Here is a 26,425-nt window from a genome sequence, read left to right as displayed (position 1 = left end):
GATATAAAGAGATTATTTTCGAAATCATACTAATACACACCGACCACAGCTTTCGCAGAAGCGGTGCTCCCAATGCCGAGACTGTGGAGGATTCGTGGCATAACTGGAGAATAAAAATGACCGGGCGAATGTCTTTCTGCTGTCATCAGTAAGTTTTCTAATGAGATTATCTTATTTGTTCTTACATTTTCTTTCATTTCATTCAGCCAAAAATAAAGCTACAATATAATTTAAGTACTATTATATAATGCATTTTTTTTTAAACTAATAATAGACTATTGTTGGAGGATGTTATAATTCAGTACCAAGAAAAAAGTAAACAATATTAACTAAGTCTACCAGTTATAACTATGAAGGGGTCTTTTTATTTGTGTTTATATTTGAAAACAGACACCTTGTATAACCTATGTTTATAGATAGGTGTCCTATTAGTTAAGAGCTAGTATTAATAATTAGATACCAAATAGCAACTAAATCTACCATTATAGGACGACTTTTAGATAGTATGATTAAATATATTAATAACAGAATGTGTCTTAAAACATTTATGTCACATATAGGTAGCTTATTAGTTATGATTTCAGTATTAAATAGAAGGTTACCAGTTAAGTAAGGTTTTCAAATTGTAAGTCTACGACTTGAGTCTCGTAATTTAAAGACTAGTAAAAGTTTTTAAACCACTTCTATTGTATAAAAGTCGATAACATTGCATTATAACAAATTAGTAGTACAATGTTGTTACTATTAGCTTATTAAGTGTTATTGAACAAAATAAGAAAGCTTTGGCAGCCCATATATATATAGATATATATAAAAATATATATTTCCCCCTTCTCATCTCTTTTTTGTCATAAAATGATATCTTTAATGCAATATGTGATGTTCTCTATAGAATCAAATGACTGTTACAAGTCAAATGGTTTATCGCGGCCAGAAATTTGTACAAACCGGACAGAAGTTGCGAAATTGTCATTTGTGCAGGAAAGAAGCGTTTACCGTAATGTCCAGTACTGGACAGGTATAGTGACCATGCACGGACACAGCCAATTTTCTCAGAGGGGGGGCCGATCCCCTTGCCCTCCCCCGCCCCTGGACATTTTGAAATTTAGCAGTTCATTTTTTGCATTCTGGGACAGTTTTATGGACTAACCTGTTAAATTTGGGAAAATGATAAAATCAAGCTTCCTTGAAGGTAAAATTCTTAGTTTCTTTTAGATAAATAATATGAATTATGTCGGGGTCGTATGTAGCAGCAGCGCATATACTTTACATGCAGTCCTAATGTTGCCTTTTTCGAAAAACATTTTCTTTCCTTCTTGTCTTCTTTCCTTTTTTAAAGATTTTCCAGAGGGTGTCCGGACCCCCGGTACCCCCACTCTGGATCCGCGCATGGTGACATATCATGCTTTCTGTTTATGCAGGTAAACTTGTGTTTGGTTAAATTTCAACAGAGCACAGTTGTCTGAACAGTGTACAAACTCATTACTGTTATTTCGGGGAAGGGTGGAAAAAAAGTGGTAAACAATGAAAGCAGTAACAGTTTTGTTAAAAAAAAAAATAAACAATGAGACAAACGTTTCCAACATCTTGGAAGGTTCAAAAATCCCATGTTAAACATACGATAAAGCCCGAAACGCGTGAAAATGTTCCGAATGTAAATCGGGTGAAATAGACGCTCGTATAGTTAGATTATGCGTCTAGATTGATTAAACTGGGCGAGTCTACTTACTTATTACTTGAGGATGAAAAAAACGTGTTTTTTAAATGTTGCTCTTAAACAAGGGTGGCGGTTGAACTACTAAAAGTACAACAACAGTTAATTCACAACAAATCGTACGGTATGTTTTTATAATCAGTAGAAGCTAGTCGTATTTACGCTTATGAGACCTGTTTCACCCATAAAGTAAAGAATTGACAGGTCCATCATGAAATATTTTCCCCAGCAAGCAAATACTTGACCTATTCAATATGATCGCGGCCTCATCGGCCGCGATCAATAATTTAATAAATTTCTCATGGAGGCAGTTAGTATATGCACCTTTAATGTAAAAGGGTTAGGAAACTACAAAAAAAAGACAGCAAATCTTTCAATGGTTGAAGTGTAGAAAGTATTCTATTTGTCTCCTGCAAGAAACACATTCAACCCCCTTCTAAACTGATACATGGAAACAGGAATGGGGTGGAGAAGCTATTTTTAGTGGAAATAGTAGTAACAGTGAGGGAGTGGCAATTGCTTTTAATAATACATTTAATGGTAAGATACTATGTCATGAGGAAATAATTATTGGCCGAGCGATATTTGTTAACATTGTTGTAAATGAAACAGAAATAGTCATTATTAATTTATACGGTCCAAACGAAGATAATCAAAACTTTTTGAAAAAATTGAGTCCAAAATTCAAAAAACGGATGACATCAATTTACTAACCGAAGAGACAACACAGTTATCGATATTAATAAAGATAAAAAGAATGGACAACTTGAAACACATAAAAATGCAGAAAAATCATAAATGAATTGATTGAGGTATGTAATCTGATTGATAGTTGGAGATTTTTTAATCCACATAAAACACAATTCACATGGCACTCAAATACAAAACCACGTATATTTAGCAGACTAGACTACTTTCTCATCTCTGATAACCTCGTTAACCTAATTAATAACTGTAATATAACAGGTTATAAATCAGATCATTCTTCGGTCGAAATCAGTATAATTTTTTTTAGAAAATAAAAGAGGACCAGGATATTTTAAAATAAATAATAGTCTACTCCTTGATAGAGAATATAAAAATAAAATAAAAGAACATATATGTCGCTTGACTGAAAATAATAAAGATGCTAATCCAAATACATTATGGGAACTTATAAAAGGCGAAATAAGAAATCAGACAATAAAATATGCAACCTATCAAAAACTTAAAGATAAAGAAAATGAGACAGTTTTAGTCAAAGAAATAGATACTCTAGAATCTAAATGCATAGTGGCAGTTCAGATAGCGATGAAATATCCACAGAAATTAAAAGAAACAAACAAGAACTTGAAAATATATATGATAAAAGAATAAACGGAGCAATATTAAGAAGTAAAGCTATCAATATTGAAGGAAACGAAAAAAACAGTAAAACTTTTGCAAGTCTGGAAAAGAAAAATGCAGAGAGAAAAATAATTTTTAAGCTAAAAATAGAAGGAAATGAAATAACAGACTCAAAAAGGATATTAGAAGAGGAAGAAAAATTTTATAAACTCTTATATAAGAAGAAGTATAATTTCTATGATAGCTCAGACTTCTTCAAACCAATGATTAATAAATAAAGTGACAATGATAAAACAGTGTGTGAAGGTATCCTGATAGAGGAAGAATGTTACAATGCATTAAGTGAAATGAAAACTCAAAAAAGTCCAGGATCAGATGGCATTACGAGCGAATTTTACAAAATTTCTGGAATGAACTTAAAAAGTACTACATCAGTTCAATAAACTACTCTTACCAAACGGGAAATTTAACAGTATTGCAGAAACAGGGCATAATCTCACTATCACCAAAAACAGGAAAAGATTTATTAAACTTATCAAACAGGCGACCAATAAGTTTGCTAAATGTGGATTACAAAATTGCAACAAAAGCAATTTCAATCAGATTAAAAAAAGTTATTCAAACAATAATAGAAAGTACACAAACAGGTTTCATCAAAGGAACGTATATGGGGGAAAATGTCAGATTAATATTTGAAATGATTGAATATTTGAACAAAAAGAATTTACCAGGGCTTCTCCTATTTGCTGACTTTGAAAAGGCCTTTGACAGTCTAGATCATAACTTTATGTTTAAAAGTCTGAAGCACTTGAACTTTGGTGAAAGCTTCATAAAATGGGTAAAAATTTTTTATAATGATGTTTCAAGTGTAGTGATTAATAACGGCTACATGTCTAAGTCTTTTCAAATCGAAAGAGGCGTAAGACAAGGATGTCCACTGTCATCTCTGCTATTTATAATTTGTATGGAAATATTAAGCAATTATATTGCGAAAGACAAATTAATAAAAAGTATAGAAATAAATGGGCAAGAGATTAAACAGTCACTCTTTGCAGACGATGCAACCTTCGTTAATAGTGGAACAGAAAATTCCTTTGAACGACTAACTGATGTTATAACAGATTTTGGAAATGTATCGGGTTTAAAATTAAATACTGATAAATCTACTGTTTTAAAAGTTGGATCATTAAAATACATAAATATTAAAACTAAACATAGAAATAGATTTATTTGGACATCGGAATCAGCAAAAACGCTAGGAATGATCTTTTCGAATGACTATGAACAAAACCTTGGTAATAATCTGGAACCTAAGATAAATAGTTTTAAAAACTGTCTTAAACAATGGCAACATAGAAAATTGACACTCATCGGCAAAGTAACAGTTATAAAGACTTTTGCTCTACCGAAATTAATATACCCGCTTACAGTGCTACCAACACCCTCAGATAGTAAAATTAATGAAATAATAAAAGCAATGTTTCAATTTATATGGAATGATAAACCAGAAAAAATCAATAGAGATACATTAACACTCAATTATGATGAAGAAGTTTTAAAAATCACGGATTTCAAGTATTTTCTGAATGCATTAAAAGCATGTTGGGTTAAACGTATAAATGATGAAAACAACAAAGGAGTATGGAAATTGTTTTATGAAAACATAATATGTAAAATGGGAGGATCTTTAACATTTGAAAGTAATCTTAACAAAAATGACATTGGAATTATATGCAAAGAAAATACTTTCTTAAAAGACATATTATTAGCATGGAAATCCATGAAAGATAATGAAAACTAGAGCTATCACTAAAGGTGATGAATGCACCCCCGCATGCACTGACACAATACATTGCAATTTGACGCAAACAAGATTGCATAATTATGTGGACTGTATGTATATAGACTGTATGTATACAGTATAGTAACAAAAAACAAAGTCCCATAACTATGCAGAATATTTGTCTAAAAGAATGTAACATGCACCATGCACAACTAGGGTTGGTACTGATCACTTTTGTGAAGTTTCATTAAATTGTGTGTAAGGGTTTGGTAGATTAGGCATGCACAAGATTGCATATGCAGACTGTTTGTACATAGTATGTTAACAAGAAACAAAGTCCAAAACTCTGCAATTTTTGTCGCTGAAAGAACCTAACATGCCCATGCACAACTACTGTTGTTACTGATCACTTGTTTGAAGTTTCATTAAATTGTGTCAAGGGGATAAGGGGAGATGGTGCGCACAAGATTGTGTCTATGCATATAGTATAGTAACAAAAAAACAAAGTCCCATAACTCTGCTAATTTTTTTCTAAAAGAACCTAACATGCCCCATGCACAACTACTGTTGGTACTGATCACTTGTGTGAAGTTTCATTAAATTGTGTCAAGGGGATGAGGAGAGATGGTGCGCACAAGATTGTGTCTATGTATATAGTATAGTAACAAAAAAAAAACAAAGTCCCATAACTCTGCAAATTTTTTTCTAAAAGAACCTAACATACCCAATGCACAACTACTGTTGGTACTGATCACTTGTATGAAGTTTCATTAAATTCTGTGAAGGGGATAAGGCGAGATGGTGCGCACAAGATTGCGTCTACGGACAGACGGCCAGACGGACGGACAGGCAGACGGACAGACAGACAGACAGTCAGACAACCTGAAACCAGTACACACACCCCCTTACAACTTTGTTGTCGCGGGGTACAATGAAACAGAAGTAAGTCATCAAATCATATTGAACAACTCAGATATAAAAATAAAATTAAAAAAAACAAAACATGTTTCTATAAAGAGTGGTATGAAAAAGGCATTAAGTATATACAACACTTCTTTGACTATAGGTCAAAGAGTTTTTATTCCTTCCAAAATTTTAAGTATATTTATGATTTGGAAAATGTAGATAATTTAAAGTATCATCAGCTAGTTAAATGCATACCACAAAATATAAAGGTAAAGATGAAAGAGAGTAACACAGTATATGATAGAAATGAATCTTACTTACAGCACTGTCTAAAACAAAAGCACCAAATAAGTTTTTGTATGGAATGCAAATGAAGAAAAAGGGGAAACAAAAATTAAAAAATGAAGCCAAATGGGAAGATGTTTTAGATAAAGAAGAAATAAAATGGAAAACATATATACCGACAAGTATTCAAATCAACTATAGACTCAAAACTGAGAAGTTTTCAATACAAATATATTCACCGTCTTATTTCCACTAATAAGTATCTATTAAAGGTAAAACTAAGCAATTCAAGTCTATGCAAGTTTTGTAACATGCATGTAGAAAGTCAAGAGCATTTATTTTGGGAATGCCAATATGCTCAACATATGTGGAATAGATTAACTGATTACCTAAGTGCCTTAAACATCTCAGCTTACTTTAATCTAGAAATAATCAGTTTTGGTCATTTAGTAAGCGGACAAAATAGAAATGTAATAAACTTTCTGATCTTTTTAATGAAATCCTATATTTTTCAGGTGAAAAATAGAAAACTCTTACCTGTCTTTGACAATTTTATTTTATATTTGAAACTACGAATTAAAATAGATCAGGAAATAGCCACAATACATAACAATAGAACAACACAGGCAAAAATGGTCATTTTGATAGTATTGGAGAATAATAGAGCTGTCTTTATAACCTTATGATGAGCTAAAAAATGCATTTTTTTCTATCAATAACAGTATACAAATTCTATCGAGAACATCCAAATCTTCATTTTCTTTATTTTTTTTTCATTCTATTCCTTTCTTTCTTTTACTTATTGTTGTTTTTTTACTCTCCTCCTTTTTTATCACATTTTTCCAATAATATAGACATATATAATAAAAATAAAATGAATATTTTGAAGATTAATTAAGAAAGTATTTTGTTTAATATGATCAATATAGAAAAGAAATAAACTGTCACTAATGTATTTGTTGTAAATGTGCTGTATGTATTGGAAGTAAAAATATATTACAAAAAATTAAATTATTTAATTTACTAATCTTATTACCCTTTGTGTAAAAGTCAAACAGCTGAATAGGAGTGGCCCAAACGGGCAATAGGTTTATCGACTGAAAAAGTCCGAGTTTTGTACAACTCTATTTAGGAACAAAATGAGTGATTACAAACAATATACGGTGGATACAGCTGCACTGCATTACGGTGTGTCCTATTCCTTTAATGTCCGGTCTAGGCTTTTAAGTTACCTAAACTTTTCCCGTGATTTAATTCGGTTGGGCTAAATTTCATATTGCAGAGATGCTGCATATATTTTATGCTTTCTTCAACGTTACAGAACTTGTAAATAAATGATTGAAAGAAATAGATTCGGGTAATGTAGTCGCCAGTCTTTTTCTCGACTTCCGTAAAGCATTTGATTTGGTTGATCATGAAATTTTGCTTCCAAAATTGAAATTGTACCATTATTCTCCCTCCTCTGTTGGCTGGTTTCGATCTTATCTTTCAAATAGAACGCAGTCTCTTAAATTAAATACTAGTGTTTCTAATGAATCATTCATAAAAACAGGAGTGCCTCAAGGTTCAATTTTAGGCCCTTTATTGTTTCTCTTATACGTTAACGATTGCCTTTACACTTGAAAAATTCTAACCTTGACATGTATGCTGAAGATTCAACTTTATTTGCGGCTGATCGGTCAGTTTCTCTTATTGAGACAAATTTACAGTCTGACTTACATATCATAGATAAATGGTGCGCTGCAAACAATATGGTACTTAATCCTGTAAAAACTACTTCGATGCTGATAGGTTCCCAGTATAAAAATAAAACATTCTGCATCTCTGAATCTAGCAGTGAATAACTGTCATATAAATTTTGTCACAAATCAAAAAGTTTTAGGTGTACATATCGATCAGCATTTAAAGTGGGATGTTCACACAGAAAATGTCTGCAAAAAAATATCTAACAATTTACACTTCTACGAAAGATCTCAAAATTTCTTACACTAGAAATGAAACAAATGTTTTATAATGCATACATCATTCAGATTATTGACTACGGTACGATAATTTGGTGTAATGCTCCCAAAACATACTTTTCAAGAGTATCGGTGTTTCAGAAAAGTATTGCTAGATGGATATTAGCAAAACCTTTGTTATCTTCTCCTGTTGCTATGTTTAAAGAGCTGAAATGGCTTTCTGTCGAAAACAGACATAAATTACATATAGCTGTAATGACGTTTAAAGCTCTACATGATTCAACCCCGGAATATATTACTCAGTTGATTACTGTTTCCGACAACAAGTCATACAACCTAAGATCTAATTCCCAAGGTATAATTACTCATTTTAGACTCAATTCAGATTATATGAAACAATCTTTCAAAGTTTTATCAATGAAAGTGTGGAATTCTATACCAGTTATTATCCGAAATGCAGTGAACTCTTTCTAATAAGTTACAAAAAACTTTTATTTGATGAAGTCTGCACTGCATAATCATAATGCCACAGGTGCTCAGATCAAATGTGTTTTTACCTTTTTTTATTGTATTGTTTTAATATGCATTTTTTAAAAATACTTTGTACTTTGTCGAAGGCATCATTGTAAATATGTGATTTCATTTGTATCTGTTCATGTGCATAATGAGTTTACCTTCGTAAAATAAAGAAATTATTATTATTATTATTATAACATTGCATTGACTAGTAATTCAGGACTCCTGACACCACCGGTCCATAGTGTTATATGACCGGTCTGTTTTCAATACATGCTTACCGGGCTAATGAGTAAAAATCTAATTAGTATATTGTGTAGAGTAGCAGATAAGTTTACAAAGTGAAAACCCCAACATTATCCCATTATTTTAGTTTGAAACCTGTATTTGGTATTCTAAAGCACGTTTTCCCATGTTCTTTGCTTTTAAATTGGTAGCCATGCATGTTAGTAGGAGCTTCTGGCCTTTTTATGTTTCCATTACGAATGAACTGAGGGACAAAGAAAAAAATGGAATAAAAGGCTTTCGACACTATGTGTATACAGTTAAAGTATTCTTTTAGGTTTTACACAGTTACCGAGCAACTATAGATATTTGCTTGTCCATTCGCTTAAAAGCTTATTTATTGACACGATCGCCGGAATGCTTAATTTTCTTGATGAACAACTCAATATAGTGTCATGCAATTTCTTTTCACTTCCTATTCCCAATCCATGTATCGGAATGACAACTTTGTATTTTGGTTCTGAAACGAAAATTTAACATGGTGTTTTACAATTTTGATTGGGTTTATACGCAAACACACAGCTTAACTGTTGCTCTTGATCACTGTGAAAATTAAAATTTGATGTCATGTAATAACACATTTATTGAAACTACTGTCGGACTGTTGTGTTTGTTATAAGTCAAATTTTTACAAGAGAACGTATTCTAATATGTCCAAAATGTCGATGCTCTACAAGGTCAGTGATACATTAAGGGGGAATGGTACTTTGTCAAAATTTAAGATTTGCTGATTGTCTTATATACCAAAATAAACTTGAAGATATTTCCAATTGATATCATCATCTTTTATATTTCAAATTTGTATAATCATCTTTTAGAGCAATAAACATGCGTATGACGTTACCATGACGTCGCAAACATGACCCGTTTTCGCGCTTTTTACGTCCGTTAATGGTAGCACTAAAATAGTATAAAACTCGATACTACAAGCGTATTGTTGGCGTCAATGCATTAGATTATATATCAAACGACAGAATAAAGCAATTTCTTAGTGATTATTAACATGAACAGGTATTTTCTATCTGAATTTTCGAAGGAGGTGCGAAAACAGACATTTGGTTGTTTAAGAAAATTCAGGAAGAAAATCGATTCTGATCCATTTTGCAAAAAATTGGCCCGTGGAATTTTTGCCAAATTTTTGTATGTGAAAATTCATTATGTTGTTAATATCTATGCCAAAATAGAAAAAAGTTCACCAAAGCGTTTTTGTAGTAGAACCGTTTGAACTTGACTACTGCAGCGTCGTTAAAAGACATGTAATTGTTAAGTAACGTTACATGTGTTTATTTTAAATGGCTTGTCATAATTCTACATGGAAACCTATAAACAAGCAGTTATGAGACATGAATTAAATATTTAAATCTAATCGTAAAAATATTACACATTTCATAACATGCAGTATTCCAAAATATTTTCATTGAAAAGTGCGTATCTTTTAAATTACTAGAAGTTCTTGATGTTCATTTCAATAGCCACTTCATGCACCTTTTTCAAACTCAGTTGCTCTCTAAAATAAGTCGCTATAAATACGGACAGTTCAGAAGGCTAAAAATGTTAAGTTTTTGAAGAAAGGGAGTGTCGGGAGTGATAATAAAACGGAGAAAAGCAAAATAGAAGAATCGTCGATTATGCATATTTTGGTAATGTATTTGACAATGGTTGCAAAATATGCGGAAAAAGACTTTACTGAAGCCCGCCCGCTTAGCTCAATAGGTAAAAGCGTTGGTCTACGGATCTCGGGGTCGCTAGTTCGATCCTCGGACGGGGCGTATGTTCTCCGTGACTATTTGATGAACGACACTGTGTCTGATATCATTAGTCCTCCACCTCTGATTCATGTGGGGAAGTTGGCAGTTACTTGCGGAGAACAGGTTTGTACTGGTACAGAATCCAGGAAAACTGGTTAGGTTAACAGCCCACCGTTATATGACTGAAAAAACTGTTGAAAAAAAAATGGCATTAAACTCAAAACAAAGACTTTACTTGAAAAAACCTATTTTCCGAAACTAAGTATGGTCTATATAGTGAACTACATTTTAAATATCTAAAATGCTATGGCATTTTACGGAACCCCTATTTAATAAACGTTGCAGCTGCATCAGGTAAGCATGGGATAATTAAAATACAAACATTTCCGCAACGTTCTATCCGAATGTGAATTTCGTTTAAATTGTATTAATGATACAATTAAAGGCAGATTTATAGAATTTAAGTAAGTACTACAGTAATAAGGCTGTCAAAAAAGTTGATTAATTTTCTGAATCACGTTTTTACGCTCGTTTCAACAGTATGTCGGGTAGTTTCCTTAAACATTGTTACTGGGAACGACCAGTACTAAACCCCTAACCTCCGACACAAACTACCAAGTGTTCTCACATAAAGAACCATGTTCGGTAGCGGGGCTCAAACTTACAGTCCTCCATCAGTGAGATATCTCAGTGAATCAGACCACGAAGGCAGTTCTAAAAGTTTACAGTTTATATATATACGCTATTTTTCTTTTGCAAGCAGTACAACGGAATTTTAAAATTCGAATTTTACGAATGAATTTTAAGATTCCGCCGTGTACTGTTTGCAAAGATTACACGTCAAAACATTTACATAAATGGTTACCGTTCTACCTGTTTTAACATATGTTATTTGAGCCGCGCCATGAAAAAACCAACATAGTGGCTTTGCGACTAGCTTTGATCAAGACCAACTTGCGCAGTCTTGTCAGGATCTATGTTGTTCGCTTTTAAAGCCTATTGCAATTTAGGAAACCGTTAGCGAACAGCATGGATCCTGACCAGACTGCAAAGCCACCGTATGTTGGTTCTCACAAGGCGCGGCTCATTTCATTTAAATATTTCTGTTATTTGTTGCACAGGACGGGGAAAAAAGCCTGAATAGAAACGACTTAATTATGAATTTTAAACATTCCATCACGGACAGGTGCCCCTTCCGTTTACATGACGACATAACGATATAGAATAATGAATGTTCGTCCAGATGCCGTTTGTTTCGCGGCTTGGTTCACAATATTGTCTTTCCTAAAATTCAATAAAAAATATATTAAAGTTTGCAATGTTGGTCCAAATAGAAACTAGCAGTATACACAAGAGAACGATCACTCAAAAAGATGCTAAATCCGTTCTCGACTGAGCTTTTATTTTACACGTATTTTAGAAAGAATAAGTTTAAATAGAATGGCTGTATAATAAGTCTTAATAAATCAAGAATGCTTATATTTTTAAGAAAGAAACAGCCAATGAGCGGCAGTAAGCTTGTCTATCTGCCTGACATAACTGAAATACTGAAAGGACCGTAAAACAGGATTCTATCAATCAAAACAAACAATAATATGAATTCATTTGGAGTTTCCATATAAGCCGACAATCTCGCATGTTATGCGCCCTTTTCCGAGGTCACCGTACCGCGCTACTGATAATTTCCTGACAAGTCAACACGATGCTGGTACAAATCTATACTTTAGGTTGTGTTTCTGTAATAAGAATGTATATAACAGCCGTACTTAATTAATCAGTATCTGTTTGTCTCCCTTGGCTATATTTTTGCATGGAAACAAAAATGGGATAATCTCGTAAATATTAGTACTAAAGAAATATTATCAATAAATCTATCTATAAATATAAATTTGCCATCAAAATATTATGTTTGTTTCAAAGCAACTTATCACATAAAATAAATACACATACAAAACTAATATATATGCAAATTTAACACACCCGTGTGAGTGATAATTATCTATGACTGCTATAATTTTCTAAAAGTTGAGTTTTCTGTCAATTATTTATGTTAATTTCGTTTTGAAAATTATATTATTATTGACCCTTGAGCCATTGGATATGCTATGGTATTCACTGGAAGAGGTCAATATTGTCCTCTTCCGTTGAATATCACATCATATCCGACGGCTTAACAGTCAATAACTGTTTTATTATATGGGTTCAAGTTTATAAATGAATAGCAAATATTGTTGTAACATATGTAATGTTTGAAAGTAACAATAACAGTGTGAAAATTTATCAAAGTTTACACGAAAACAATTAAATATGGTCAACTTCACAGATGCCAAAAAATTGGAGCAATTCTGTAAAAGCTATGGAGCCCGATATTCGTGATCAATTGCATAAAGAGGCAAGCAATTCTGGACTGACGTACAAACATATTATAGAGGACGATGACTCTGCAGCAACGAAATAAACAAGAGAGAAAGTTAATTCTGACATTGTAAAATTTTCAGATCCAGCACATACAAAACGGATCGTAGGAAATAAACTTGAAAAGATTAGTCGAGCCTGTCCATCATTAACCGAAAAAGTGAAATCATCATTCATTAAAAATTTCACATACGCTGTCAATCAAAACAAACAAAAAGGAGAAGCTGAATTAATACAGGCACTAGAAAGCATAGTTCCACATATGTATGGAGAGCACCATCTTTGCAGCCACTGGTGTAAAAATAGGGCTAATAATGTTAATATTCACGTGCTTACGTCATGTCTTAAGCGACGTTGTTCATTGCGTTTATTGAGCCATTGCTCTAATTCAAACGGTTGTACTAGAAAAACGCTTCGGTGAACTTTTTTCTATTTTGGCACAGCCATTAACAACATAATGAATTTTTACATACAAAAATTTGGCAAAATTTCCACGGGCCATTCTTTTGCAAAATAGAACAGAAGCGATTTTCTTCCTGAATTTTCTTAAACAACCAACTGTCTGTTTTCGCACCTCCTTCGAAAATTCGGATAGAAAATACCTTTTCATGTTAATGATCACTAAGAAATTGCTTTATTCTGTCGTAGTTTGTAGTATCGAGTTTTATACCCTTTTAGTGCTACAATTAACGGACGTAAAAAGCGCGAAAACGGGTCATGTTTGCGACGTCATGGTAACGTCATACGCATGTTTATCGCTCTAAAAGATGATTATACAAATTTGAAATATCTTCAAGTTTATTTTGGTATATACGACTATTAGCAAATCTTAAATTTTGACAAAGTACCATTCCCCCTTAAATGACATGTATAGACATAAATTATGGAGAAAAATACATACTATCCTACGAGGTGAAAAGTTTATAACTTTCTGTGAACTGAATTACAAAGAACAACTTCTAGAAATGCTGTCAAGATTTCCGTGTCAAAATATAGAAGATGAAACGAGGGTGACGCTTTTTAAAATTGTATCCAAGTTCACTCCACTTTATAATATCCTTTTATAAGATTGTATGCAACTATGTATATCACAGTGACCATATGACATATTTGTATTAGACATAATTTATGTTTAACATACATGTAAGCTTTGTTATTTTGACTCTCTTATAGAATATACATAGTGATATATATTTTCCCGTGAATATTGTAAATATGTATTTCTAATGTAATTGTAACGTTGTACATGTATATATTTGTACTATTTGTAAATAGCATGCTCTTCTTATTGGAGGAAATAAAGAAATTCTATCTATCTATCTATCCATCCATCCATCCATCCATCTATCTACTTTTATTACATATTTAGTGAAAAAGATATTGTAGCGTAATATTTGCGATTGTATAAAATAGAGTATTATCCTATATCTACAGTAAAAAAAAAAGTAAAAAAAAAAAAATGAACAGCTAAATATACCACATTGTTATGATATTCTATGGATATTATATCTTTTTATTATCTCTTGTAATTTAACTTGTTATTGTGGTGAGGTATATAATGTAAAAATCGAATCGGGCCTGACATTTATCAAATATTAGATATTGTCCATTGAAAATTTGTTAATTTTATGGGAGAAAATTGTTTAAGTACCTTTCATGTGTTCATATTATGAACATACAAAATGCAGCACATTTTATACGCAATTATTACGATAAGAGCATTGTGTTAATTCATAGAATATGTAACAAATGGTTTTAACAGTCCGAAAAGGGAAGTAAAATCAATAGAACATTATTTCCAAATATCCGTTTTCTATATCTGTCTTGTGTCTGTGTCCAATCAAAATCCTGAATTATTGAATAATTGATTATATCAAAAAAACGTCGGATACGTTACAATATCAAAATTAGAAGATTCAGATAAATTACTACGGCAATGAACAAATACACGCAGAACAACTATTACATTTTTATATTATATTCTGGTGGTAAATCGAGGGATTGACATAGTTAAAAAGAGTATGCCATTGATCTAAAGTGTCTTCAACGTAATATTATATTTAGAATATTGTTAAACAATATATATTCGCACCCAATTTATTTTCGATAATTCACTAAGCCGCGTTCCCGCGAATGATAGTTCACGCAAATAAGTTTTTCCTTACCACAAACCTAAATGTTCGTTGGCCGTAAATACGAATTTGCGCACTGGTACTATACGTGGCGTAGGGCTATTTTCGTCATATCTGCGTACTTGTAAGTGGTCTTCAAGTAACTATAATTAGTGTAAATACACATGTCAAACTTTATTCAGTACGAATAAATGATAATACATTTTAATTTGATATGAAATCAATATTCAGCACTGTACCATGTTAGACCATAACTATTTGTCAGGCAGACAATTTAGTACACGTTGGGCACATATCACTGAAAAACTTCATGATATTGCTCAATCTCTAACAATGAGAATAATTGTGTATAGCTGTCAATAATCTGTTATAGGCCCAAAAGGCTTTAATTTTATGTTAAAAAGAAATGAATTAGCTGTCTAAATGAATGCGATGCACATTTACATGGTCAAAAGAGTGCCAGAATGTCACAATATACGCCCGTCTTAGAAAATATATTCTTTACACTTACCCCTGTATTTGTTATTGGAATTTGATTTCTGTGGTTGTGTAGTAATTGTTGAAAGTCTTTTGTTTTCCCACAAAAAAATACTCCTTACCAGGTAGAGATACCTTAAAATACACCTAAAATTTGACATCTATTTTTTACCGCAGAAAAGTGGTCATGGTTTTTTCCCTACGGTCAATTATAAAAAAGTTACAATATAAGTTATTGATAGTAATAATTAAGGGTGTGAATCTTAAAAGAAAATTCTAAGTCCACACAAATATTCTTACCAGGTAGAGACAGGTCAAAATACGCTTCAAAATTGGATGTAACATGCATGTTGTACTACAGAAACGGTCTCGATTTTTCCCTATGACTAGTAATGAAAAAGTTACAATATAAACTATTTATAGTAAAAACAAAGGGAAGTAATTCTAAAGAAGGGACCTGTGCATGACACTCCATCTTATGTTGGTGAACATTTGTGCTAAGTTATATTAAAATCCCTTAATGCATGAAGAAGAATGATACGGACAAAGTTTTCATTTTTGTATCCTTTGACCTCTTAGAGTGACCTTGACCTTAAACCTAGCTATCTGGTTCTTACACAGGACACTCCGTCTCATGTTGGTAAACAATTGTGCCAAGTTACATCATAATCCCTCCATGCATGAAGAAGATATGATCCGGACAACGTCATTCTTGAATTTGAACTTTGACATCTAAGTGTGACCTTGACCTTAGACCTATAGACCTAGTTTATGCACATGACAGTCCGTCTCATAATGGTGAAAAAATTTACCAAGTTTCATTAAAATTCCTCCATGCATGAAGAAGATATGCTCCGGACAAAATCTGTGGACGACGACAAGGAGCGTTCCCAAAATACGTCCCGTTTTTCGAGCGGGCGTATAAAAATGTACTAATTTTAATACTGTTCATGAACGTTTACCGTTTGAGCCACATAATTACCGGTACTCCACATTTGCATCAGAATGCCGAAAAGCCAACTAAATCATTGACTCAGATAGCTTTATTTCGTCAGTGAAACTACTCGCGTTTATTCAAAGGATAGTTCTACTTATGGCATTTCTGTAAAATTTTATTGCTTAATGAATAAATCAGCTTAGTTTATTTTAGCGTACAGTTTGCTCATGATAGGATAGTGGTTATAGTCGGGTGCCCGTTAAAATGTCTAAAAATACGGTGGCTGATTTCTGCCTTTTCATATTTTCGTGTCCTTGGAGTAACTACACGAGGACGAGAAAGGAAAGAACGCCGCTGATGTGTCGTGTCTTTCCCAACACTAAATATGTTTGTATGACATTGTTCAGAAACAAGAACTAGATATTTGTTTGGAACTTCATCAAATCGCTCAAAATGTCATTTTTGATGTTGTTTGAGAGTGTCAGTATATGCCTCAGATGTAAGATATAACCGTATTTGAGAGCTACAGACCTAGACATTTCGTGTCATAAATGTTGTTTCTACGGAAGCGTGAAAGGGCCGTCAGACGCTAATACGTTTTAGTACGTTAAGGCTGCGGAAAGGATATAATACTCATTAAGAGTCATTTTCTTTAAACGTGTATAACAATTGTATTTGAAGGGACTAATATAAACGAACTAAACATGTGCGTGAAATTAGCCAGAGCAGCCAGAGTAGCCAGAGTTCAGCCAGAGTTTAGCCAGAGTAGCCCGAGTTCAGCCAGAGTTTAGCCAGAGTAGCCAGATAAGTCAGAACTATGGTTACTATGGCTAGCCAGAGTAGCCAGAGTTCAACCAGAGAAGTCATAACTCTGGTTACTCTGGCTGGCCAGAGTAGCCAGAGTTCAGCCAGAGAAATCATAACTCTGGTTACTCTGGCTGGCGAGAGTAGCCAGAGTTTAACTAGAGAAGTCATAACTCTGGTTACTCTGGCTTGCCAGAGTAGCCAGAGTTCAGACATAGTAGTCAGAACTATGGTTACTCTGGCAGGCCAGAGTAGCCAGTGTTCAGCAAGAAAAGCAAAAGTTTATAGGATGTTAAAATGTTCTGGCTACTCTGGTCAGCTATAGTATCCAGAATAGCCCGATTCACCTGGATTTTATTTGCTTTGGTTAGTCTAGCTGGCCAGAGTAGCCACAGTTTCTAGGATTTTAAGAGTAGCCAGAGTAACCTGGTTCACAAAACATTTTCCGTCTTAGCTGAATTTGATTATGAAACTTAATATGTTATTTCTATCTAAATAGCATGCTTAAACTGAATTTCAAGTTAATTAATATTTTAAAGTGGCTATTTAGAGTAGCCAGAGAAGTCAGAACTCTTGTTACTCTGGGTGGCTGGGCAGAGTAGTCACAGTTCAACCAGAGTAGCCAGAGTTCAGCCAAAGTTCAGCCATAGTAGCAAGAGTTTCTAGGAATTTAACATGTTCTGACTACTCTGGTCAGCCGGAATAGCCCGAGTCACCAGGATTTTATTTGCTCTGGTTACTTTGGCTGGTCAGAGTATCCAGAGTTTGTAGGATTTTAACATGTTACAACTCTGGTCAGCCAGAGTAGCCAGAGTAACCAGGTCCCATGTTTACAAAAGTTTTTCAATTTTAGCTGAATTTGATTAAGAAAATTTAATATTTTAACCGTGTCATGAGAAAACAAACATAGTGGCTTTGCGACCAGCATGGATCCAGAACAGGATGCGCTTTTAAAGCGAATCGGACTTGGAGAATCTGTTAGCAAACAGCATGGATTCTGATGCGCAGGCTGGTCTGAATCCATTCTGGTCTCAAACCCACTTTGTTGGTTTTCTCATGGCGCGACTCATATGTCATTTCTATCTAAATAGCATGTTTAAAACTGAAGTTCAGCCAGAGTAGCCAGAAACTTGGTTACTCTGGCTGGCCAGAGTAGCCGAGTAACTAGGATGTCAGTTATTCTGGCTACTTCGGCTAGCCAGAACAGTCAGAATTTCCGAGATGTCCATCGGTTCAAGCTACCCAGGCCAGCCCGAATAGCCCATATGGGAAAATTAGACCCATCGTGAAAATCAGCACAAAAGCCGATAATATGTTTGGCCAGGTAAATCGGCTGTCGAGACTGTTCGCTAGTTTTCAGCCTACTCCGTATTTCAGGCCGATGTCTAACCCTTCTTTGCCAAGTACCGTTACATTAATACTTTTGGTCATATGGATTTAGGGATACTGTTAAGTCTAATTTACAGTGATTGCAAAGATAGATTAGAAAATAGAAACCTAAATGGTAGTTGGTGGTTTAATCAGAATACCATTTATAACGGTATTCTCAACAAACACATTATTATAAAACCAAACAATGACTTTCCAAAAGTAATTTCTACTTTGTTACAATCAGATGGAAACTCGCTTTTATGATACTTTCTTTGATATTCATAATTATGAAATATAGATTTTAAGGATAACATGGCGTAATAGCTATATTTCAAATCTTGTAACGGGATGGTTATATTTAAATGAAATTTTGTCACTTTACAGACATTCAAAATTAAAAACTTTTCACCGAGAGATTTTTTAAATGTTATCATTTTTAGGGGAGGTAATCGGTATTGAATTTAACATTGATGCCTATGGGAAATATATAATTTCTTTGATTATGAGAATCTGAACAGGAGTTTCGAGAAAATTTTGCGGTAGAAAGCTGCATTATATGATTCTGATACAAATATCAAATAGAAATCTAAAATTCCCTATAGGGAAAAGGAGAAATTTTTTTTTCTAGTTTTCAGGGGAGATAACTCATGAAAAAAAACTAACAAAATTATAAGGGGAAGTAATTTAAAGGGAATTTTTGAGAACTTCTGTCACTATATAACTTGTCAATATGCACCTTATTTCTATCGTTTGACATTTTTAAAGCTTACATTATGAAGTTGTATGTGCGCTTTTGGTGGAATTGAGGCCTATTATACCATGTTATCCTTAAGTAGTTTTTATGTAATCGAATAACTGCATATTTATTATTATGTCGTGAGCGGTGTCCAATTAGCTTAGAATCTTACGCCAGCTCGAAGATCGAAATTCAACTTCATAAATTATCGAATTTTGATCCTAAGCTACACTTAAAGATAGAAAAACGTCAAATTTCAAAATAGCTTTTAATTTCGGGCCAACTCAATGATCGAAATTTATAATACATTGTTTTATTCCAAAAGCCAAATTTCAATCTCGTATTGAAAGAACAGCCTGTTCCAAGATTGATATTGAAACGAAAAAGTCAAATATCGAGCAAGCAATTAGTGTCGAGCCATCTCGAAAATCGCACTTCAAATTTTGAAAAGCTGAATTTCAGTATAATACTGAAACTGCGATCTGCTCAAGATTCAAAGATTAAAAATCGTGCAAGATTGGATATATCGAAATTCAAGTTTTTATGTCCCCGGCATCTACTGATGCGGGAGGCATATAGTGATTGTTCTGTCCGTCCGTTCGTTCGTTCGTCCGTCCGTCCGTACGAGGTTAACCAAATGGGACCGTTTCGTCTGGCATCAATACCTCTTACTAGAATGACTTGATACTAATGCAGCTTTAACCTGTGACCATTCCTCATCTTCAGACATCACCTGACCTTGAACTTGACCTCGTTTTGGACTTAGGTTGCTTTGTATCGACAAGGATGCCACCGGGGGCATCAAGCGTATATTGAACACAACTCCTTGTTAAAAATCTAAATAGATTATTCCCGGTATTATATTTCAAGCCTGCTCGAATTGTCAAAGCAATCGAATTTAAAACTGGTATTGAATGTGAAACTATCTTTTAAACAGCCAGCTTCCTGGAAAAACATTCCTGGTGTCATATGAGAAGTCGTGGTCGTGGCCCTTTTGGTGCTCGAACCTGCGACCCCTGGGTTGAGCGGCCGACACATTATCCACTGGACGACCGCTCCCCTCAAAATATTTGAATTTCGGTCATCCTGTTGGATCTAATTTCAATTCTGCCTCGAAATTCGACGAATTATTTTTATTTTAATTTCGATTTCCGAGTCTGTGCAAAATTCAATGTAAGCGAAATTCAACATCACCCTTTCAAAATTTTAATTTTGATTTTGTACTTCTAACCTGCCCAAAATATGCCGCTCAAATTTCAACGTTTCTTTTTTAAATTTTGAACTTCGATCCTCAAGCTGTTTAAAATTGACTATTGACTGTAAACAAATCATATTATGGAGCGTCAACTAATTCATAAATCCTACATGTGTGCTTCTAAGCCGGTGATAAGATATCAGTCTTTACCGTTAAGGAGCTTTAATTCCGTAAGAATTGACAGAAACTTACGAGAATATTCGAGTCTTTCCGATAAGGAAAAATACCTATACTCATCTGCAAAATGCTTAAAAAAGACCATTTTCTTCTTCACCTAGAAAACTGAAATTAGTGTGAAACAATAGCTAAATGAATATAGATTACTAAGTCGTTTGCAAAGGTCTTAAAGCGCACATAAGAATCTATTTATTCTTTGTTAAACAGAAGAAATTTCAGCAAATTATCCATATTTTACTATGTTTCTAATTGTTGATAGACAGACATAAAGTATACGCAAAAAAGACCATTTTCTTTTAAATTCATTTTAAAAATAAAATATTCATAAGAAAGACAATGCATTGAATATGATCACATCGTTTCCAAAGCTAAAATACCTATAATACTTTTTCCATGAATTTAAAAAAAGTAAAGGGCTCCTTCTTTGCGCTATGTAAAATATTTTCACTCGTGTGAAAAACCAATGGGTCTAATTTTCCCATATGCAGAGAAAATACTGTAATACCTATTGCGAAATGACCCTTTAGGTTCTCTCAGGTTTGATTTTTTAGTGTTTTATATGTATCAAGTGATTCATAAAACGGACTTCAAAAAATTGTCTTATTTTTCAGACAGCAGCCAGAGTAGTCAGAGGTTATAGGATTTTAATATGTTATAGCTACTCTGGTCAGCCAGAGTAGTCAGAGTAACCATGATTTCATTTGTTCTGGCTACTCTGGCTAGCCAGAACAGCCAGAATTTCCGAGATGGCCATTGGTACTAGCTACCCTGCTATCAGAAATAACCAAAGAAAATACAGTAAAACCTGTTGCCAGAGTAGCCAGAATAATCAGAACTCTGGTTACTGTGGCTGACCAGGACAGCCTGTTTCATTATTTTTACATAGTCTGGCTACTCTGGCTGGCCAGAGTAACCAGGAATAACTGAAATGCGCACGGGTTCTGGTAACTCTGGCTGGCCAGAACAGCCAGAGAAAATACAGATAAACATGTAAACTAGAGCCATTTTAAAAATTTATGACCCTTTTTCATAAAAATCATGTTATACATGATTAGGTTGCACTAACTGTTATACATGATGAGGTTGCACTAACTGTTGTATATAATTATAATGTAAATAAAAAGTTAGACCTGTTGCATGTTGTGTGTGTGGTATATGAAGGCTGAAATTCACAATGATTAAAACGAACAGGTCTATATATTTTTGGTAGTTTGAAAATCTTTAAAACAAGCCTAAAATATAAAATATCAAATAATATAACAACAACGACAACAAAGAAACAGTAAGACGGCATGATTTTCGAACAAAGTTAAAGAATTACACGAATCAGAAAATGACACTTTCAAAAAAAAAAAAAAATAAAAAAAAAATAAATAAATAAATAAAAATAAAAAAGTAAAAATAAAATAAACAGGTATATGCAAAGGCTGTTTGTTTATATACTTTGTAAATAATGCTTAGGTATGTTTTCTGTTTATATAAGTTGTAATTTTACAAAGAAACCTGCCTCCCACGAAGGGTAGATACGGCGAAATCCTACAAAATCTGACTACTCTGACCAGCCAAAGTATCCAGAGCAGATAAAATCATGGTGACTCGGGCTACTCCGGCTGACCTGAGTAGTCAGAACATGTTAAAATAATAGAAACTCTTGCTACTATGGCTGAACTTTGGCTGAACTCTGGCTACTATGGTGGAACTGTGGCTACTCTGGCCAGTCAGCCAGAGTAACAAGAGTTCTGACTACTCTGGCTACTCTAAATAGCCACTTAAAATATTAATTAATTTGAAATTCAGTTTAAGCATGCTATTTAGATAGAAATAACATATTAAGTTTCATAATCAAATTCAGCAAAGACGGAAAATGTTTTGTAAACCAGGTTACTCTGGCTACTCTTAAAATCCTAGAAACTCTGGCTACTCTGGCCAGCCAGGCTAACCAAAGCAAATCAAATCCAGGCTACTCGGGCTATTCTGGATACTATGGCTGACCAGAGTAGCATTAACATTTTAACATCCTAGAAACTCTGGCTTATCTGGCTTCTTTAACCAAAGTTCTGGCTACTCTGGCTGAACTCTGGCTCCTCTCGCCAGACAGAGTAACCATAGTTATGACTTCTCTGGCTGAACTCTGGGTCATGACTTCTTTGGCTGAGCTCTGGCTACTCTGGCTGAACTCTGGCTACTCTGGCTAAACTTTGGCTGCTCTGGCTTATTTCACGCACATGAACTAAACATTAAATTACACGTTTATTCATTGGAGTTAATGGTTGTGACAAGATATGCTACCTCCTTCACAGGATGAAAAATATTTTGGACTGGTATTAGAAATCCATGACACTAAATTGTTTAAAAGGGACTCTTATTTCAAATTGTATATGTTTAATTGTGATATTGTGCGAGTCAGATTAATGTGTTTGTTATTTTATTTGTAGGCATAGTCACTCTGCAGACATTATGTCCATAGCAACGCTACAGCATTCACTAAACTGTTGACATTTAGTTCTCATTTGTTACTCAGTCTTTTCGAGAAGAATACTTGTCAAGAACATGGCTGTTTTCTTGAACGAATCGTGTGTTATATCTCAAATACTTAGTCACATAGGGTATGATAGAGGTATGAGAACAGTCAGGCAAAATGCTTACAAATGTATGGAGACGTCACTTAGTAGAAATTTGCTGTTTCAACAAACTGTTATATCGGGGAGTAAGGGTGAGGGACTATCAGCTCTGTATGAAAGTGACTTTGATTTTATGTATGTTCTTCCAAATGTTGTGTGTTCAGAACACCCAGTGCAGCTTTACAGCGGAGAACAAATGAATAGGTTTGTTTTATTTAAGCGAGGTTTCGCACCAGGATACGCCTTACTTCAGCTAATAAATATTTGTGAAAATTTGCCTGTCACAGATATTATAAAAGATTGTCTAGTGGAGCTTTTACCAGAGCAATATTACATTTCTAGTGATATATGGAAACAGATATTTAAACAGAGCAGTATTGAGTCCTGTCTTCAACCAGGCAATCGTGGTCTCAGAACCACTAGTAATGAAACGCATGGTCCGTCAGTCGTAATATCACAATTTCAGACTGATTGTGATAGAGTTTATACTATGATCTGTTACTGTCCAACTTATCTGTATTCTTGGGTGACTAGAAAACGTCAATACAACTGGCCTACCACCGCTGTCATCGAAGAAGTGTCCGAGTTGGAATCACATGCGGTACCAGTGGGTAACATAAATAGTCCTTTACAATTCTTGGAATGGAGGATATGCTACACTAGAGGTGAAATTAAGCTAATCCACACCTTGCCGGATTGCCTGGTTAAAGTATACATCTTAATGAAGGCAATAGCAAAAGTAGCTTTAAAGCCAATAAGTAAAGACATGTCAAGCTATATTATAAAGAACATAGTTTTGTGGACGGCTGAGCTCAGCCCTTTTGTATGCTTCTCGGAGGGGAATTTGGTAACAATTCTGCAATATGCTTTGAAATTCCTTAAACAATGCCTCGTTCAAAACAACTTACCAAGTTATATGATACCTGAGAGAAATCTGTTTGCAGACAGGGTAACGTTACAACAACGTAGTAGACTTTGCATGAGGATACACTCTCTCCTCAGAGAGGGACCTAGTGTTGTGCTGAGAGTTAAGAAGATGAGAGATGCTCTCAACATGCTCTATCGTTCACCGGAAGAATTTCGGTTATTTTCTGTACGCCGCCAGAAAGTGGAAACGCTGATGCTACTGTTCAATGTCTACACCTCGGAGAACTTTAGTGGTGGCATTCGGGATATTGAAACAAATATTAGAATTTTATTAACTGATGGCGTCTTTAACAAAATTGGACAGTGTGTATGTATTATTCTTGGCCTCGATGGTATTTCTGGTGATGCAGCATTGAGAATAGATCCCGACGATGTTATCAGAACTGTACGTGGTACTGAGGAAGGCCGTTTGATAAGCATACTTAGGAAATACGTTTACTAACTGGATCAAGGTGGATCTGATTTTTACATGCCATGATACACAAAAAGCACAAATTGTTGTGTTTTTTTAACTAGTGAGAACAATTTTAATCTTGATTTTGTAAGCAGTTCATGGATCATAACCGTAGACGAATCTTTCATAAAAACCCTACTTGGTCTCTTTTATGCATGTTTGGAATATTGAAAGACAGGAAATAATACTTTCTATTATTCAATGTATAATTATTAAAACTCAAATGAAATCATGTTAAAAGTATGTCAGTTTTTTATTGCATAATCATCCTCATAATCATGTAATACAATAAGGCTTATGTGCTCACCTTCATTTCAGTTTGCTACGTACATGTTTGTTATATTTAGATAAGGCACAATATATTCATAATAAAAAAATATACATTTTAATATACAGAAGGAAATGTTCACGCACATTTTCTAGTGAAAAATATCTAATAAACTGCTATCATTCCGAATTCGTTATATTCAAAGGTTTATTAGAACTAAACTCACGCTTGAAAATAAGGACAATTACTTCTTTTATTTTGTTGGATTTAACGTCGCACAGAGACATGATAGGTCATATGGCGACTTTCTAGCTTTAATGGTGGAGAAATTATTTCATCACGAGCGGGCACCTGGGTAGAACCACCGACCTTCCGTAAGCCAGCTGGATGGCTTCCTTACATGAAGAATTCAACGCCCCGAGTGAGGCTCGAACCCACATCGATGAGGGGCAAGTGATTTGAAGTCAGTGACCTTAACAACTCGGCCACGGAGGCCCCAAACAATTACTTCATAGTATCTAATAATAGTGTGAAAAAACAAAAAGTGAGCATGTTTGTGTGTATAAACAGTATTGTGTTTTGTTCTAAATTAGTACACACTAATATATGGAAGCACAGTATGAATGTGTTCTATCTCTATAACAATGCAAGTTTGTTTTAACAAATGACTGTTTTACATGACATCTACTTGCGAACAAATTGATACATTTAATGAGGATGTTCTACATTTAAATTTAGTTTTTTAAAACTAAAGTAGTGAAAAATGCAAATTAGATATCTTTAATTTCGACCAGTTTTACCCCGAAAGCAAAGTATTTTCGGAAAGCGAAATAGAAACATATTGATTTAGATTTAAAACCGGATGAATATAAAAAACACACTGGTGACCCTTTTCTCTGTCACAGTTCAATTGACAATGTAATATCAAATACACTTCACCTTTTGGATTCAATAAAAACTAAGTTTTTGAGTGGACACAGCTGTTTCTTCTGCTTTTTGTAGAAACGGTGACATTGACTTTACTGACCCAATAAAACGTCCTTTCTAAACGCACTTTTTCAAATTCCCTTTTTGGGTAAGAACCGCTACCCGTCGAAATTTGTATATTCAAACTGGTACCATAGACCAACAACAAAGGCCACTCAGCAAGTAAGGAACCTATAATCACGGTGAGGATGCGTACACCGGATATTTCCATTTAGTGATAAGATATTGTCCGAACATGTGATAATTTTCCGTCAACAAGGTACGTAAAACCTCGATTTATTGTTGTATTATACTACTATAGAAAAATAGAGAATTAAAAGTTAGAAATGCTAAAATCTGT

General features: G+C 34.0%; 1 protein-coding gene across 1 annotated transcript; it reads left to right on the top strand.

The window, feature by feature from the left end:
- LOC123525570 (uncharacterized) lies at positions 1 to 25,948 on the top strand. The gene is made up of 2 exons (XM_045304713.2): positions 1 to 148; positions 23,264 to 25,948. Exon 2 carries the CDS (start codon positions 23,379 to 23,381, stop codon positions 24,816 to 24,818), a length of 1,440 nt encoding a protein of 479 aa, XP_045160648.2. The 5' UTR covers positions 1 to 148; positions 23,264 to 23,378; the 3' UTR covers positions 24,819 to 25,948.
- The last annotated feature ends 477 nt before the right edge of the window (positions 25,949 to 26,425 follow it).

This window comes from Mercenaria mercenaria, chromosome 3, assembly GCF_021730395.1.
Source record: "Mercenaria mercenaria strain notata chromosome 3, MADL_Memer_1, whole genome shotgun sequence".
NCBI classification, from domain to species: domain Eukaryota; kingdom Metazoa; phylum Mollusca; class Bivalvia; order Venerida; family Veneridae; genus Mercenaria; species Mercenaria mercenaria.
Note: the sequence above shows the minus strand (reverse complement) of the source record. Positions and strands in the feature narration are given on the sequence as shown.

What these genes read in the sequence shown, in the direction of transcription:
- LOC123525570 (XM_045304713.2), top strand. Translation starts at nt 23,379, where the DNA reads ATGGCTGTTTTCTTGAACGAATCGTGTGTTATATCTCAAATACTTAGT.